The 16,365-nt window shown below is 47.5% G+C and overlaps 1 protein-coding gene across 2 annotated transcripts in view; it reads right to left on the minus strand.

Moving 5' to 3' along the window:
- Positions 1-16,365, minus strand: part of ABTB3 (ankyrin repeat and BTB domain containing 3) — a 319,893-nt gene that overhangs the window by 13,512 nt on the left and 290,016 nt on the right. For both annotated transcript variants that reach the window (XM_061125434.1, XM_061125435.1), the window contains exons 12-14: positions 12,641-12,746; positions 8,456-8,558; positions 5,700-5,781 (exon numbers count right to left, since the gene is read on the minus strand). In XM_061125434.1, the coding sequence (XP_060981417.1) occupies positions 5,700-5,781; positions 8,456-8,558; positions 12,641-12,746 (291 nt within the window). The remainder of the gene's footprint in view (positions 1-5,699; positions 5,782-8,455; positions 8,559-12,640; positions 12,747-16,365) is intronic.

The raw sequence follows: 16,365 nt of genomic DNA on the forward strand, positions 1-16,365 counted from the left end.
AAGTACCCCATTCAGTGGTTTTTAGGTATCCACAATGTACAACCACCACCACAATCTAATTTTATTTTACTTTATTTTGGCCACATCACTTGGCATGCAGAATCTTAGTTCCCATACCAGGGATCCAACCTGTGCCCCCTGCAGTGGCAGTGTGGTCTTAACCACTGGACCGCCAGGGAAGTCCCACCACAATCTAATTTTAGAACATTTTCAACCCCCGCCCCCTGGAGAAACCTCGCGCCTGTTAGCAGTCTCTCCCATTTCCTCTTTGGGTCAGTCATGACATCTACTATGATTTGCCTTTTCTGGACATTTCATATACGTGAAATTGTACAACATGTGTTCTTTTGCATCTAGCTTTGTTCACTTAGCGTGGTATTTTCAAGGTCACATGTATCACACTCCGTCACTTCTTTTTCACTGCTCAACAACATCCCGTTGTATGGATGTACTACAGTTTGTGTATCCATCCACCAGTTGATGGACATGTGGGTTGTTTCCATTTTTCACTGTTGCTGAAATGGATGCTGTGGCTTTGGATCAATTTACTTTTTCAGATCTCACCTACTACTCCACCCTTCTCATCTCAATTGTTGTTGTTCAGTCACTAAGTTGTGTCTGACTCTTTGCAAGCCCATGGACTGAAGCACACCAGGCTTCCCTGACCTTCACTATCTTCCGCAGTTTGCTCAAACTCATGTCCATTGATTCAGTGATGCCATCCAACCATCTCATCCTTTGTTGCCCCCTTCTCCTCCTGCCCTCTATCTTTCCCAGCATCAGGGTCTTTTCCAATGAGTCAGCTCTTTGCATCAGGTGGCCAAAGTATTGGAGCTTCAGCTTGAGTAGCAGTCCTTCCAGTGAGTATTCAGGGTTGACTTCCTTTAGGATTGACTGGTTTGGTCTCCCACTCCCAACCACTTGCCTTTATTAGAACCCACTACCATCTCTTTCACTCTGCTTTTGCCCATGCTGTTCCCTCTGCTTGGATGCCCTTCCCTTCTTCTCCACCTGTTGATCTCTGGCCCCTCTCTCAGGATCCAGCTCAGCAGTCACCTCTGCGAAGCCTCCGCAGACCTGCTCAGCTCTCTTAGCTGCCTCCCACCCTGTGCTGGGTGGCATACCACCCACGACTGCAGTGTTATTTCCTGCTGGGGTCTGAGGGTGCAGAGTGGGTCTTACCCACCTCTGCATTCCCAGTGCCTGCCAGCGGCAAGTACACTTTAACCAGAAACACCATTCCTCCCCTTCCTCTTTTGTGTCTGAGTCTTCCACTGGCCAACTGCCTGTGGCAGAGTGGGGCTTTAGTGTTGATGATTGAGGCTTTGTGAAATGATAACGTAACACTGTTTACTCTTCCCCCGAACCCAGACAGGTCATAAGCATCTAATCTTTGGCAAACGTTGAGACACTGGCTTTATTAAAATCCATTTATTCCCCAAGGACCCCTCTTTTATAAAGGCCAAATCAATAATAGTGATAGTAAGAGCCATAATAATAATAATTGTCCTGAAAACAGGGTCTCTCCAGTTACAAAGCACTTCTCCAGCATGCTATCTCATTTCCTCAAGGTTGTGTTGTTGACTTGAAATGTTGCTTTCAGGAGCAGGCATGGAGCCCCATTAACCATGGGGCTAATGGAATTAAATTGGGCTGTGCTGTGCCACCTTCAGACTCAGCCGGCATGAGCCTTTTCTGCAAGGGAGTGAAACAGACCCTGATTAGGCCAAGGGGTCTGTTTATGGAGTTGCTTTTCTTGGCAGCTGTCAACCTGCATGAAGCAGGATGTAAACGGCGTCCACAGCCTGCTGGAGGCCCTGCTCCCAGGTGCAGCCTCAGCTGCAAGGGGCTCTTGCCCGTGTGTGATGTTAAACAGTCTTGCATGGAGGAAACTCAAAGCCGTCTCATTTACTAAAATTCTTCTGTTCAGCATGGAAGGGAAGTGAGCTGGCCCCTGGGAGCCTCCTTCTGGGTCAGATTCAGCCTGACTTGGCCTGTTTTGAGCCACGAATGAGGCTTTTCTTCTTTTATGGGGAAGGGGCAGGCACGTGGAGAATTCCCCGGGGTCTGCTCAACCTTCTCTGCCCATTACAGTAACTCACGGCTAACGTGGCTGGGAAGCCTTCCCTGGTCAAAAGTAAACAGAGGCATTCGATTCCCCTGGGGCCGTGCCTTCCTGCATACGTCTCTCATTGAACTGGTCCCCAGCATCTATTGAGTGCCTGCCACAGGTCAGGTTCTGATGATAAGAACCCCTCCTTAGTCCTAGGCTTGATGGCATAAGTGCCCCCTTCATGGGCACTCAGAGAGCTGGAGAGGGGGGTTCACGGTTTTCAGCACTGGGCTCATGCCCCAAACACTAAGGGCCTTTCCTTGGGGCTGGGTGATTTTTAGGGAGGACCCAAGGCCCCATAGCAGGGAGGCAGGTAAGAGATCAGGTCTGGGAGTCAGCCAGGCCTGGGTCTGAAGCTAAGCCTGGCCACTTCCTCTACCTGTCTGTCTGGGCGGAGAAGAGCCACCCGGAGGGGGAGCTGGGAGGCCTGAACTGATTAGACGACATGGGGCATGGTTCTCAGAGTGGGTCCCTGGACCAGAAGTATCAGCATCACCTATGTTCTCATTAGAAACATGAATTCTCGGGCCCCATCCCAGGCCTACAGACTCAGGAACTCTGGGGGTGGGGCTCAGGAATCTGCATTTCAGCAAGTTTCGTGGCTTAACAGCAACTATCTTCACCCCCACTGCTTCCCCGGAGATTCTGAGGCTTCCAAAAGTTCGAGAAACACTGTAACCTAGAGCCCTGGTTCTCCACCTTGGCTGCACATGACTCTGGATGATGGCAGAGGGTGGAGACTTAAAAATGCTGATGCCTGAGCTGCAGCCCAGATCCTGAACGACAGCTGGGACACTGGGAATCGTCGAAGCTCCTCAAATGATTCCTCTGCACTGGGGTTGAGCACTGCCGGTTTTGAGCCCTGCACGTAGCTGCTGCACAAGAAACAGAGCTTCTAGTATTATTGTTCCTCTCTGCTTTCAAACTGTGGTGCTGGAGAAGAAGAGTCCCTTGGATTGCAAGGAAATCAAACCAGTCAATCCTAAAGGAAATTAATCCTTAATCTTTATCAGAAGGATTGATGCTGAAGCTCCAATACTTTGGCCACCTGATGCAAAGAGCCAACTCATTAGCAATCAGACCCTGACGCTAGGAGAGATTGAAGGCAGGAAGAGAGGGGGACAACAGAGGATGAGATGGTTGAATGGCATCACTGACTCAACGGACATGAGTTTGAGCAAGCTCCAGAAGATAGTGAAGGACAGGGAAGCCTGGCATGCTGCAGTCCATGGGGTCGCAGTTGGACACGACTGAGCGACTGAACAACAAAGACCGGACTGGCTTCAAATAATGGCTCTCTCATTGACTAGCACCAGGTTCTCTGGACCTCAGTTTCCCTACCTCTAAAAGTGGCAAGATTTATCCAGATAGCTACATGCAAGCAAAGGCCAGTGCCTCATTCATAGCTGGAGCTAAAAATGGGGAAAATGAGGTTCAGAGAAGACAGTGTCTTGCCCATGCTTATTCTATAAGGATTCTTTATTTTGAAGTTTCAACATAACCAAAGGAATGCATCTCTAGTGGTGGAAATATAGGTACCTGAACGGGCTTCAGGGCTTACTGTGAGGGCATGGTGGTTTCCTGGTAGCCCTCTGAATCACAGGATCTGGGGGGCCAGGGTTAGTAAATGGAGGGAAGAACCATCATCTGGCCACTGGCACTTGGCTTCTACTACGTGGCTCCAGTGTATCTTTTCAGTGTCCGGTCTACCTTAAGGCACAGCTGAATGGACTATAATCACTTTCCCTCTAACACACACCAGGGCTTCCCACTTTTGCGCCTTTGGTTGTGCTCTTTATCCCTCTGGAATACCCTTTCCCTCCTATTCACCCGATAAGGAAACTGAGGCTCAGAGAGGCTGGGCAGTTTTTTCAAGGTCACACGAAGGATCATGATTTCAAACAGGGGGATGCTGCTATTTAAACCCAGGGGTGTAGCATTTAGATCCTGAAATGTAGCCCTGTCCTTCACAGTCCAGACCAGGACCTCTGGCCGGAGACTGTGGCCAGCCCTGACACTTGCTTATCTCTGCGTGGTCTCCTCAACCCTCCTGGAATGCAAGTCTCCTGAGGGCCAGGCTGTGTCTTCCCCACGTCTTCCCAGGGCTGTCCTTCTGGAACTGAACTGGAGGAATCAGGTCCTGTTCAGAATTCTATAAACTCCATCCCCAGGTCACCCACATTGGCCTACTAGCCCTGGCTGTAGGAGGAGGGCAGGGAGGGGCCAGAGTCTCCCCTGCGGGTCCCTGGATGATGCAAGCAGCCCATCCACCTTCACACCGCTGATGAGAGGCAGAGGCCCAGAAACAGGGCTGTGAGGCTGGCTAGGGGTGTGAATTTCTATTAGCTTGACATGTCACTGATGGGCTGGATTTATGAATCAGGCACGAAATCCAGGAGCATGTGGCTCCACAGGTGTACTCTACCAAACACAGGAAGAAGAACATACACCGGTCCTTCTCAAGCTCTTCCAAAAGAGGAAGGAACACTCCCAGAGATCTTCTATGAAGCCACCATCACCCTGATACCAAAACCAGACAAAGACACCACCATACACACAAAAAAGCCCCAGTGAATCAGACATGAAGGATGGAGGAAAAGGAAGAATGTTGCTGTGCTCCCCTCAAATGTGTCCAATAAACCAAACAGTATTGCCTTCAATCGAACAGAGATATGGCCATGTCATCTGGCCTCTGACAAGCCTTCCTTCCTATTTACATTAGGTTCACGCCTATTAACCTGAACCTATTAATATTAACCATTAACCTATTAATATTAATTAGCCTATTAACATTAACATGACACTGGACTCCCTAAAGTCCACTGGTTCCTGATCACACTGGGCTCAATCATCTCTGGGGGACTTCATACCTCCTATTCTCTGCCTGCAACGTTCTAACTGGCCCCATCCCCCTTTTAAATTTATTTATTTGGCTGCACTGGGTCTTAGTTGCAGCATGTGGGATCTTCAATCTTCATTTCAGCATGTGGGATCTTTAGTTGTGGCATGTGAGATTTTTTTAGTCATGGCACGTAAACTCTTGGTTGCATTATGTGGGATCTAGTTCCCTAACCAGGGATTGAACCCAGGCTCTCTGCATTGGAATCTCTTAGCCACTAGACCACCAGTGAAGTCCCTCTAACTCCCTTTCTTATGCCCCAAGCCTCCCCAGAGCTCACCAGGGTCTCTTCAGCCTGCAGTATTCCAGCTGGCACCCCATCAAGGGGCCCTCCCCAACCTCCCTGGTCTGAGCTGGCATAGCGCATTGGTTCTCTCACACTCACTCCAACTTTATATTGTAATTGACTAATTACTCAGAGTTATCCATTCTGGATTGTGAGGCCCCAGGGGAAGAATGCCCTTTATCCTTGGATCTCCAGGCCCAGCACAGTGCTGGGCACATAGCAGGTGCTCAGTTAACGCCGTGGGCTTGCATGGATGGTAAGGGGGAGGGGCAGTGCGAAGACAAGGGCCAGAAGTGCAGGAGCTGATGACAGTGTGGTGGCTGATCCACAGGCAGAGGCTGGGTGGGACCCACTGGTGCCCCGCACCCACAGGCTGAGTTCCGGTCACCACGGGGGCTCACCTGAAAGATGGGGTACTTCACGTACCCGATCTCGATGCAGGTGCCGTCGTTCGTTGGTTTGCTGGAGAGGAGTGCTTTGAACCTGAGCGAGAACATGAAAGGGGAGAGAAGACTCACAAAGACATCCACAGCTTGCAAGGCTCAGCTCTCTGATGACAGAAACATGTAATATATCCTCCAACTCGGAAATACGATGACATGTCCATAGATTGTCTAATATAATGTCCCCTGATATGATACCATAATCCAATTTGAAGTTAAAATGCTAAAGTTAAAAACAGTGCCTAGAACTTTTAAATTACTTCTCAAGCAGGTGATTTGAAAAGAACAAATGCCTTTTAAAACGCTGTCCAGGGAATTCCAGCTGGTGGTCCAGTGGTTAGGACTCTGAGCTTCCACTGCAGGAGACCCAGGTTTGATCCCCAGTTGGGTAACCAGGATCCCACAAGCTGTGCGGTGAGGCCAAAAGAATAAATAAAGTAAGAAACAAAAAACCCCTTCCACCTTGCAGGCCCACCACAAAGGCTGCCTCCTTCCTGGAGTCCTTCCTGACTCAAATTTCAAGCTGCTCAGGCGCCCATGGAGCGCTCCAACTCACTCCTTCCTCCTCCCACACAACCTTTGTTCCAAGAGGGGAGGGACTGCTGCTGACTCTTGCCTCTGCTGCATCCTCAGAGCCTGAGCCAGACTGGCCCTGATGCACGGTGGGTATTTAACGTCATAGGCATCAACATCTGTTGATTACCTAACTATCTCCCTAAAGGAATGACCTTCTGTTGGGGGTTTTAGATGCATTTTCCTGCCACTGGCTAAACTAGGTTCCTCGTGGGTAGAGACCCAGTCAGTGGAACACACTGATACTCTATTTACTTACTTATTTGGCTGCATCGGGTCTTGGTTGCAGCGCGTGGGATTTTCGCTGCACTATGCGGGATCTTTCAATATGGCACACACACTCTCTCGTAGTGGTGCTTGGGTTCAAAGGTTGCAGCGTGGGCTTATTGCTCCACAGCACGTGGGATCTTAGTGTACCGACCAGGGATTGAACCCTCGTCCCCTGCAGTGCAGGGGATTCTAGCAACTGAACCACCAGGCAAGTCCCCCATACTCAACACATTTAGAAATAAGCTCAGACATGTCTCTTTTTATAAATTAAACTTTACATCTGAAATAATTTCAGATTTATAGAAGAGTTGGGAACATAGTACAGAAAGTTCCACTATGCCCTTCACCCAGTTTGCCCCGATGTTATCATCCGACATAGTCATGGTACCTTGTTAAAACTAAGAAGTTAACATTGGTACAAGCTACAGTTCATGGGGTCGCAGAGTTGGACACAATTGAGCGACTGAACACACACACACACACAGACACACACACAGTATTGATATAGCTCTTCCATGATGTCACAACAGAACCATGCAAAGGATAGTGTATTTTTCTTCCCTGTCCTTCACTATCTCCTGGAGTTTGCAGGGATGATGCTTTATTGTTGTCAACTCCAGAGTTCAGGAAAAGTAAGATTCAGGACCTGTGTATTTTGAGCGCCTCATGCCTAAGTTCCCTGATATTTGGAGAGCAGGCATTTCACGGCTGCAGTGTGAGTTCTCAGGTTGCATGAGGACACCTGCCTAAGGAAGTTCAATCCAATCCACTCTCTACTCACGAAGCTCTGTGCTCAGTATGCGCTCCATCTGCCCAGAGGAACAGTGTCTTGGCTAAGCCACCCAAAGACTCCTGATTATGCTAGAGACTGCCCTGTACTCTTCTTCCAAACTGTGGTTAAAAAATACATAACATAAAATTTACTGTCTTAACCAGTTTTGAGTGTTTACTAATATTTACATGGAGTATATTCACATCATTGTGCAATCGATCTCCAAGACTTACCCTGTCCTCAAAAAACAACTCCTACTCCCCCTCCTCTAGCCCCAGTTCCCAGCCTCCTATTTACTGTCCCTATGAACTTGATTTTCCCTGGTAGCTCAGCTGGTAAAGAATCTGCCTGCAATGCAGAACACCTGTGTTCAATCCCTGGATTGGGAAGATCCCTTGGAGAAGGGAATGGCTACCCGCTCCAGTATTCTGGCCTGGAGAAAAAAGTCGGACACAACTGAGCTGCTTTCACTTGCGTGAACTTGATCACTGATGGTACATATAAAAGGAATCATATACAAGAATATTTGTCTTTTTATGACAGGCATATTTCACTTCATATAATGTCCCCATTCATACTGTAGCATGTGTCAGAACTGGCTTCCTTTTTAAGGCTGAATAATATATGTATATGTGTGTGTGCATGTTCTTGCTTCAGTCATGTCTGACTCTCTGCGACCCCATGGACTGTAGCCCACCAGGCTCCTCTGTCCGTGGGATTCTCCAAGCAAGGATATTGGAGTTGGTTGCCATGACCTCCTCCAGGGGATCTTCAAGACCCAGGGATTGAACCTGCATCTCTTATGTCTCCTGCATTGGCAGGCAGGTTCTTTACCACTAGCGCCACCTGGGAAGCCCAAGGTATGTATACACTACATTTTAAAATCCAGTCCTCCACGGATGGACTCCTAGGCGGCTTCTTCCTTTTGTCTTTGTGAATCATGCTGCCTGAACAAGGTATACAAATGCCCTATAATCTTGGAACCTAGATTTTGAGAAGAAAATCTGCCTGTTCAGTGATGATACCATCCAAACTGAATTTTAGAGAATAGTAATAACCACCCTTATAATTCAGTGCTTTCAAAACTGATGATACATACCTTGGAGATGCTGTAAATAACAGCACTTTGTGAGCATAAAATGGTCTTCCTTCTACCAGAAAGGTGACATCTGACATTTCTTTATTGTTAAGGAAATGAGGATCTGGAACAGCAAAAGGAGAGAGGGTAGCTTTAGAGGAGAGAAGGATGAGGTTTGGATTCCTCTTTTGGAAAAGTGCCCATAAGAGCTGACAGGGAGGCCATGGTGATAAAATACTTGTTGGAGAGACTGTGACCAAACAGGAAACAGGATCAGTTACAGGAATGTGCAATTAACTGGAATTCGATATTTCACAGGGGATCTTCACAGCTTATTTGTGATTAAAAGTAGCATTTCCCCTTAGAAGATTCACCCCCAGCCAGAGTTCAGATGACCGTCAGGTGCGGTGGGTGACCACCCACCCCACCTCACTCCTCCTTCTCCAGCTCGGCGCCCTCCTTTCTGGACGGAAGTGGTTCCCGCGCGCTTGCTGCTGTGTTTCAGGGGATTCAAAATCCAAACCTTCTCTCAGGATCAGAGGCCAAGGAGCCAGGCTCCTGCCCTCATCTCCAAGAAAAAAGATGTGCCAGGCACCGTGCGAGCTGGCACCGACAGGTGGAAACTCACTCAGCCCTGGGAGAGAGGGGCCACAGTCAGCTGTGCGACAGGGGCATGAAGCCGGGAGTCGCAGTGACTCGGTCAAGCGAGTGGCTGGTGGAGAAGCCAGGATGTGACCTTGGACATTCTGACTCCAGGGCCTGCGTTGCTAAGTGCCGGAATCCTCCAATTTGCCTGGTATCTTAGGCATTTCCACTCGGGCTACAAAAGGTGCCAGTCCGTCCTGATCTCAGCACTGTGGTCTCGCTGGCAAATCCACCAACTGGCCCAGGCACCTCTACCCCTACCCGACTCCACCATGCTCACTTTCCAAGTCAGACCCCTGGCCTGGCCCCCTTCACAGACCCTGCTGTAACTCAGAACCAGAATTGGCCTTTCTGGCTGATTCTCCTCCTGGTTGATTCACCCTAGGTGGTGGCCCTGGGTATCCGCTACTCATATTTCTCTGTCAGTACCTCTAGCCTCTTGACCTCTTCCCAATAAAAAAGCTTTAATCTATACCATATACAAAAAGCATAAACATGTCAAATCATCTGTAATTATACTCTTAAAATTTTTTTAAATTAAAAAATGCAACAAAAACCAAATTTCTAAAACCTTTCATGTAAAGGGAAGAGACTGGAGGAGGAAATGGCAACCCACTCCAGTATACTTGCCCAGGAAACCCCATCAACAGAGGAGCCTGACAGGCTACAGTCCATGGGGTCAGAAAAGAGCTGGACGCAACTTAGCAACTAAACAACAACAACGAAGAGAAGAAAGGCTATAGAGGAAGGCCAGCAACCCATCTCCCTCTGCTCAGACTCTCACTCCTACTATCCACCTTCAACTATCTCCCACTTCCGCTTCCCAAACTGCTAACATCTCCTACCTTTAGCTCTTTTTACCATTCTCCCCTAGAATTCACTGGGAGGGCAGAGGACAATGTCATATAAAAAAATCAGGCGTGTGCTCTCCAGTTTGCCACAGTCCCCACCACTCCCTATTGTCTTACACCAAACCCATTTCATTCATTTACATGACCTTCCTGGCCTTATGGAGATGCCACTTCGGGATTTTTGTCACTACTCACTCTTCTCTTTCCTTATAAGCAGGTCCCTAAGGAACAACTATTTGACCACCTTTAGTTATCTGAGCTTGGAATGTCATATTGAAGATGCAGAATACTATATGCTTTATATTCCACTTATTAATTATTATATTATGTCCTTTTTCTTTCATCTGTGAGCTTTGAACTTCTCAGGCCTGTCTTCTTTCTCTTGGTGTTTGGAATTACAATGCTTGGCCTGAAAACCAGGCCCTTTTAATTGTTGCTGAAAGAAATCTCAGCAAATTCAGGAGGAAAAAAAATTTTCTCTCCTCTCCTATAGCTACAGGAGAGCAGATTTTATGCTGCGTCACTGACGCAGCGCTTGCAAATGTCTGCTCTAATGGGTGTCTTGTAAGGCACCAGATGTCAGAAATTATTGCTATGCCCTAGCAGTGTAATCCTCACTCTCTAAAGTCTGTAAATTTGATGGATCTTTATGATTTGTTACCCTGGTAATATTTTAATTAACACCTGCTTTCTACAAGGTGGAACTACTTGCAGTTTTAGTACACTTTGGGTTGCCTACATGCTTAAAATATTCAGAAAACTAAGATCATGGCATCCGGTCCCATCACTTCATGGCAAATAGATGGGGAAACAATGGAAACAGTGCCAGATTTTATTTTTTGGGCTCCGAAATTATTGCAGATGGTGACTGACTGCAGCCATGAAGTTAAAAGATGCTTGCTCCTCGGAAGAAAAGCTATGACCAACCTAGACAGCATATTAAAAGCAGAGACATTACTTTGCAATAAAGGTCCATCTAGTCAAAGCTATGGTTTTTCCAGTAGTCATGTATGGATGTGAGAGTTGGACTACAAAGAAAGCTGAGCACTGAAGAATAGATGCTTTTGAACTGTGGTGTTGGAGAAGACTCTTGAGAGTCCCTTGGACTGCAAGGAGATCAAACCAGTCAATCTTAAAGGAAATCAGTCCTGAAAATTCATTGGAAGGACTGATGCTGAAGCTGAAACTCCAATACTTTGGCCACCTGATGCAAAGAACTGACTCATTTGAAAAGACCCTGATGCTTGGAAAGATTGAAGGCAGGAGGAGAAGGGGATGAGGACAGAGGATGAGATGGTTGGATGGCATCACCGACTTGATGGACATGAATCTGAGTAGGCTCTGGGAATTGGTGATGGACAGGGAAGCCTGGAGTGCTGCAGTCCATGGGGTCACAAAGAGTCAGACACAACTGAGTTACTGAATTGACTGACATGAATGGGCATAAAGAAAACAAGCAGCTTTGACTCAGCTGCTAAGTTTTCCACTTTAGCAAAAATTTGTGCCATTTAAATTAACAGGTTATTTGTGACAGGAACAAAAATACTTTAAAGCATTTCTATGAAATCAGCCTTTTCACTAATTTAAACTAGCTCATCTATTTCAAAAGTAGGGGCTTTGCTAAACAGTAGCATTTTTCAGCTGCTTCCATTTCTCCAAAGTTTCCTGGTCTTCATAGGAAAAGGAAACAGGAAGCAGGAAAGTCCCCAACCTTAATGGGAAGGGGAATCCTTTATCTGTAATATTTTATCAGTCCCCAGGCAGTGAGAGACAAGCCTTTGCAAAAGAAGATTCACGCTTCAGGCTTCAAGGCAGTCAGGTGTTTGCCTTTTTCCCTGGGTGATTCACCAGGTTGCTAGCAGCCCCAGGATCTTCTGCATGAAATTGGTGCCCGATGGAAAGGTTTCTTCTGGAAGATCCCAGAGGCCGACTGGAGAAAGATGGGATTGTGGCTTTGGTGGGGGACCTGGGTTCAGGCTCCAGCTCTGACTGAACTGATGCTGAAGCCTCTGCAGAGCCTCCCTGTCTTCAGCTGTGACCTGGATAACACTGCCTGCCTCCCGGGTAGCCCAGGGATTGTTTGAGAGAGTAGCGGGCAGCTTGGCTAGGGCTAGCTCAAAGCAAGTGTCCAAGAAGGGTGAAGAGTAATTACTGCCAACCTGATGGAAGTTCAGGGCATCCCATCTCCTCAGTTCAGCACCATTCCGCTGGGGGTGTGTGTGTGTGTGTGTTGTGTTTGTCTAGAGGGTGACACTTGCTCATCTCTCCTTCCAGTTCCTTGCCGAACTTCCATTAGGGGCATACTACGGCCTGTCACTGTACCCTGCTTGTTCCATCTCAAAGAAGAGGAACTTCTTAGAGGAGAGGATGGGGGAGAGTGGCTATGCAGCTCTCAGCCTTCTCTGGACTCTACCCGGCTACTGGAAGGGCGTGGGCGGTCATCACCATCAGTGATGCGCAGAAGAAAGGCGCTCAGTGAAGGGATGAGGTGCTGGTGAGTCCCCTTGTCCATATCCCCAATGTATGTTCTCTAGACAGTTTAATCATGTAACAAAGGTGATACTGTGATCTCCACCTGCCTCACTCCTGTATCCACCCTGTTTGCCCTCCAACATGCCCACCTTCTTCTTTTGCTGCGTTTGCTTCCTTCCTGTCCTCAAACCACAAAGCAACAACAGTGCAGGGCGGGACCCAGGAAGCCCCCACTCACCCAGGCGTGAGGTCTGCTTCCGTTTGATCTCTGTGAGCTTGGGGATGGGGTAGGGCCCGTAGCAGTGAGTGAAGATGACACACAGCTGCTGGCTGATCACTTCGTTCTGTGGAAAGGGAAGAACAGCTCACATTGATGGGGGCTGTACGAGACCTCATCCAAGCCCCCATGTAGGAACGGGCCCCCTGCCCCCACCGTGGGCCAGAGGAGCCCACAGACTGCCTGCAGGTTCCGAGAGAAATTCCCTGGACATCACACTTTCGCTTTGCCCGACAGGCCCTGGGTTTGCTTGTTCAGTTTGCCCAACATTTCTAGCAGGTTTATGGTGGAAGTTTAACTTGTAATTAAATCTTTTCTTGCTCCAATCATTTTTTAATTGGAATATAATTGCTTTACAATGTTGTGTTAGTTTCTGATGTACAACGAAGTGAATCGGCTATGTGTATACGTATATTCCCTCCCTCTTGGGCCTCCATCCCACCCCCCTCCCAATCCCAACCCTCAAGGTCATCTCAGAGCACTGAACTGGGCTTCCTGTGCTTTATAGCTATCTATTTTACACATGGAGATGTATATATGCCAACCTCAATCTCCCAATTCATCCCACCCTCCTCATCCCCCCACTGTGTCCACATGTCCATTCTCTATGTCTGCATCTCTATTCTGCCCTTGGAAATAGGTTCATCTGTACCATTTTTCTAGATTCCACCTATATCCATTAATATATGATATTTGTTTTTCTCTGACTTACTTCACTGTGTAGGACAGATTCTGGATCCACCCACGTCTCTAAAAATGACCTTATTTCACTCCTTTTAGTGGCTGGGTAATAGTCCATTGTGTATAGATACCACATCTTCTTTAACCATTCATCTGTCGCTGGACAGCAATCCCACTACTGGGTATATACCCAGTGAAAAACCATAATGCAGAAGGACACTGTGCCCGTGTTTATTGCAGCACTATTTACAATATCCAGGACATGAAATCAACTTAAATATCTAATCATTTCTTTACTTTCATTGGAAAGCAAGTTTTGCAACTCACAGGATGGAAAATAAGTTTTTACCATAAGCACAGCTTTATCAACGCTGAAACATTCCGAGAGCAGCTAATTAGCCTAAAAATGGCAGCAGGAAGCCCTTCTGGTCCTGTGCCCGCACTCTCCACCACCAAGACACAAAGGCTCCTGGTTTAGCTTTCCTTTGCTCTTGATTCTGGTGCTGAGGCATTTCTGGATCCAGAAGTGTTCAGCTGAATCACTTTCTCCTAAAAAAAGTGTGTGTGTGTTTTGGAGGAATAGTTCTGCGATGGAAAACTACGGCTGTTCCAGTACTCCGGGAGCCTGTTTCTGATCAGCCTCCATCCTTCACGTCCTTCCTTCCTGTCCCACGGGGGCCCGGGCTGGCCCATTAATCTCCCTCCAACTGCAGGCATGCAGGAGGGAGGCCAGGAATCAGCATGTTTGGGATGCTTTTTATTGGGTGAACGGGGTTGAAACCAGGGGCTAAAAAACAGTGGTTAGATAACTCGATATTTACAATACATTAAGAAAAGTAGGTTACAACACAGTTTGTACCATGTAGTTTTGGAAATAAAAGGCTACATATGTATTTGGATTGACAGGTATAGAAAAAGGTCTGGAAAATAGAGTAGCTACCTTTGGGTGGGATGATGTTTTCTTCTTATATATATATCTTTTTACAATCAACAAGTGTTGCTTTGTACCTAAATGCAATAAATGCTATTTTTGATTTTAAAAAGATAGGTTTGGGACTACTAATGATGTTATCGGTTCAAGCTATGCTTGAATCTACTTCACTGTGTTCCTGAAAGAGAGGGATTGCAGTTCAACAAATGAAAAGAAATCCAACCCTTTGATCCTACAAGACACCATGTTACCTCAGATGGGGTGCAGAGAAGTGCCCAAGCGGAGGCAATTATATTGGATAGAAAAAGGGATTCTACTTTCAAAGATGAAGGCCTTCTAACAGAAGGTGTTACCTGCTCCTCTCACTTAACCCGCACAAAGCAACTGGCTCATGGTTCCAGCGGTGGTTCTCAACGTGTGGTCCCCAGACCACCTGAGCTTGTTAGAAATGCATGCCCTCAGATCCCATCTCAGACCTCTGACTCAGAAACACTGGGGGCGGGGCCCAGCAATCAGTATTTTAACAAGTTTTCTGCTGATTCTGATGTCCCCTTAGGTTTGAGAACCACAAGTTTAATGTTCTGAAATTCTGTCTTAGGTTCGACCTCAGCTGGCAACTGTGAATTTCCTCTGGTTTAAAGCCCAGCCATGGGCTTCCCTGGTGGCTCAGTGGTACAGAATCTGCCTGCCAATATAGGGGATGCAGGAGACTTGGGTGCAATCCCTGGGTTGGGAAAATCCCCTGGAGAAGGAAATGGCAACCCACTCCAGTGTTCTTGCCTGGACAGTCCCATGGACAGAGAAGCCTGGAAGGTTATAGTCCATGGGGTTGCAAAGAGTTGGGCACAACTTAGCGACTAAACAACAACAAAGCCTGACCACAGAAATATGCTCCACTGACCAGCACGCAGCAGCAGTACTGCCTGGGAACTTCCGAGAAACGCAGACTCTCACCCTAGGCCCACTGAATCAGATCCTCACTAACATGCTCTGCAGGTGACTCCCATGCAAACTGATGTTGGAGAAGCATCAGGTGGTAGGTCCCTAGTCCTCCACCTCTGGGATCTAATGCCTGATGATCTGAGGTGGAGCCCATGTAATAGAAATAGAGTGCACAATACATGTAATGTGCTCGAATCATCCTGAAACATTCCCCCCACTCCCCAGTCCATGGAAAAACTGTTTCCCATGAAACCGGTTCCTGGTGCCAAAAACGGTTGGGAACCGCTGCCCTAGAAGATTGCATGCCCTAACCCCTGGGACTAGGAACATCATGAGATACCATGATGCCCGTCAATCTGTTCTCTTTCAGGGCAAAAGGGACTTGGCAGGAGTAATTAAGGTCACTAAGTAGTTGCCAAAAGGGAGATTACTTTGTGTTATCTGGGTGGGCCCCGTGTAATCACATAAGCATTTAAAATGCATGAGAAATTCAGGAGGGATGAGGAGAAGAGGAAGTCATAGGGACTGGAAGCCTGAGAAGGACTTGATGAACTGTTTCTTGAAGACAGTGGGGGCCACACGGTAAGCTTGAGAGGGAATGCAGGCCCTGACACTGGGAAAAAATATGACCCCTACTGACCCTCAACAAAGAAATGCAACCATGAGGAACTGAATTCCACCCAAACCCGAATGAAGTTGCAAGTGGATTCTTCCCGAGTGTCTAGGAAGGAACCCAGCTGCTGACACCTTGATATTGGTCTTGTCAGGCCCTAAACAGAAAGCCCAGCTGAGACCCTATGCCTGGACTTCTGACCCATGGAAACCACAAGATGGTAAACGGGTGTCGTCTTCAGCCTCTAAATCGCAGTCATTTGTTATTGTGGCAGTGGAAACTAATACAGTTCGACTAGCGTTTGCCTTAGGTGGACCCTATTTTATCATCCCTATGACCCCAGGGAGTCCGACACATTAGGGATGCCCAGTGAGTACTTGCATGTCACGTGAAAGATGAGACGGTGACCTGCAAGATGCTCTGTGCAAACTGTGTTGATGAATGGTGCTGGACTCACTACTTGCACCCAGGGTTGTCTCAGGAGCCTTGCTGGTAAGTCAGCCCCCGTCTCACCAACTC

This window comes from Dama dama, chromosome 22, assembly GCF_033118175.1.
Source record: "Dama dama isolate Ldn47 chromosome 22, ASM3311817v1, whole genome shotgun sequence".
NCBI lineage: Eukaryota > Metazoa > Chordata > Mammalia > Artiodactyla > Cervidae > Dama > Dama dama.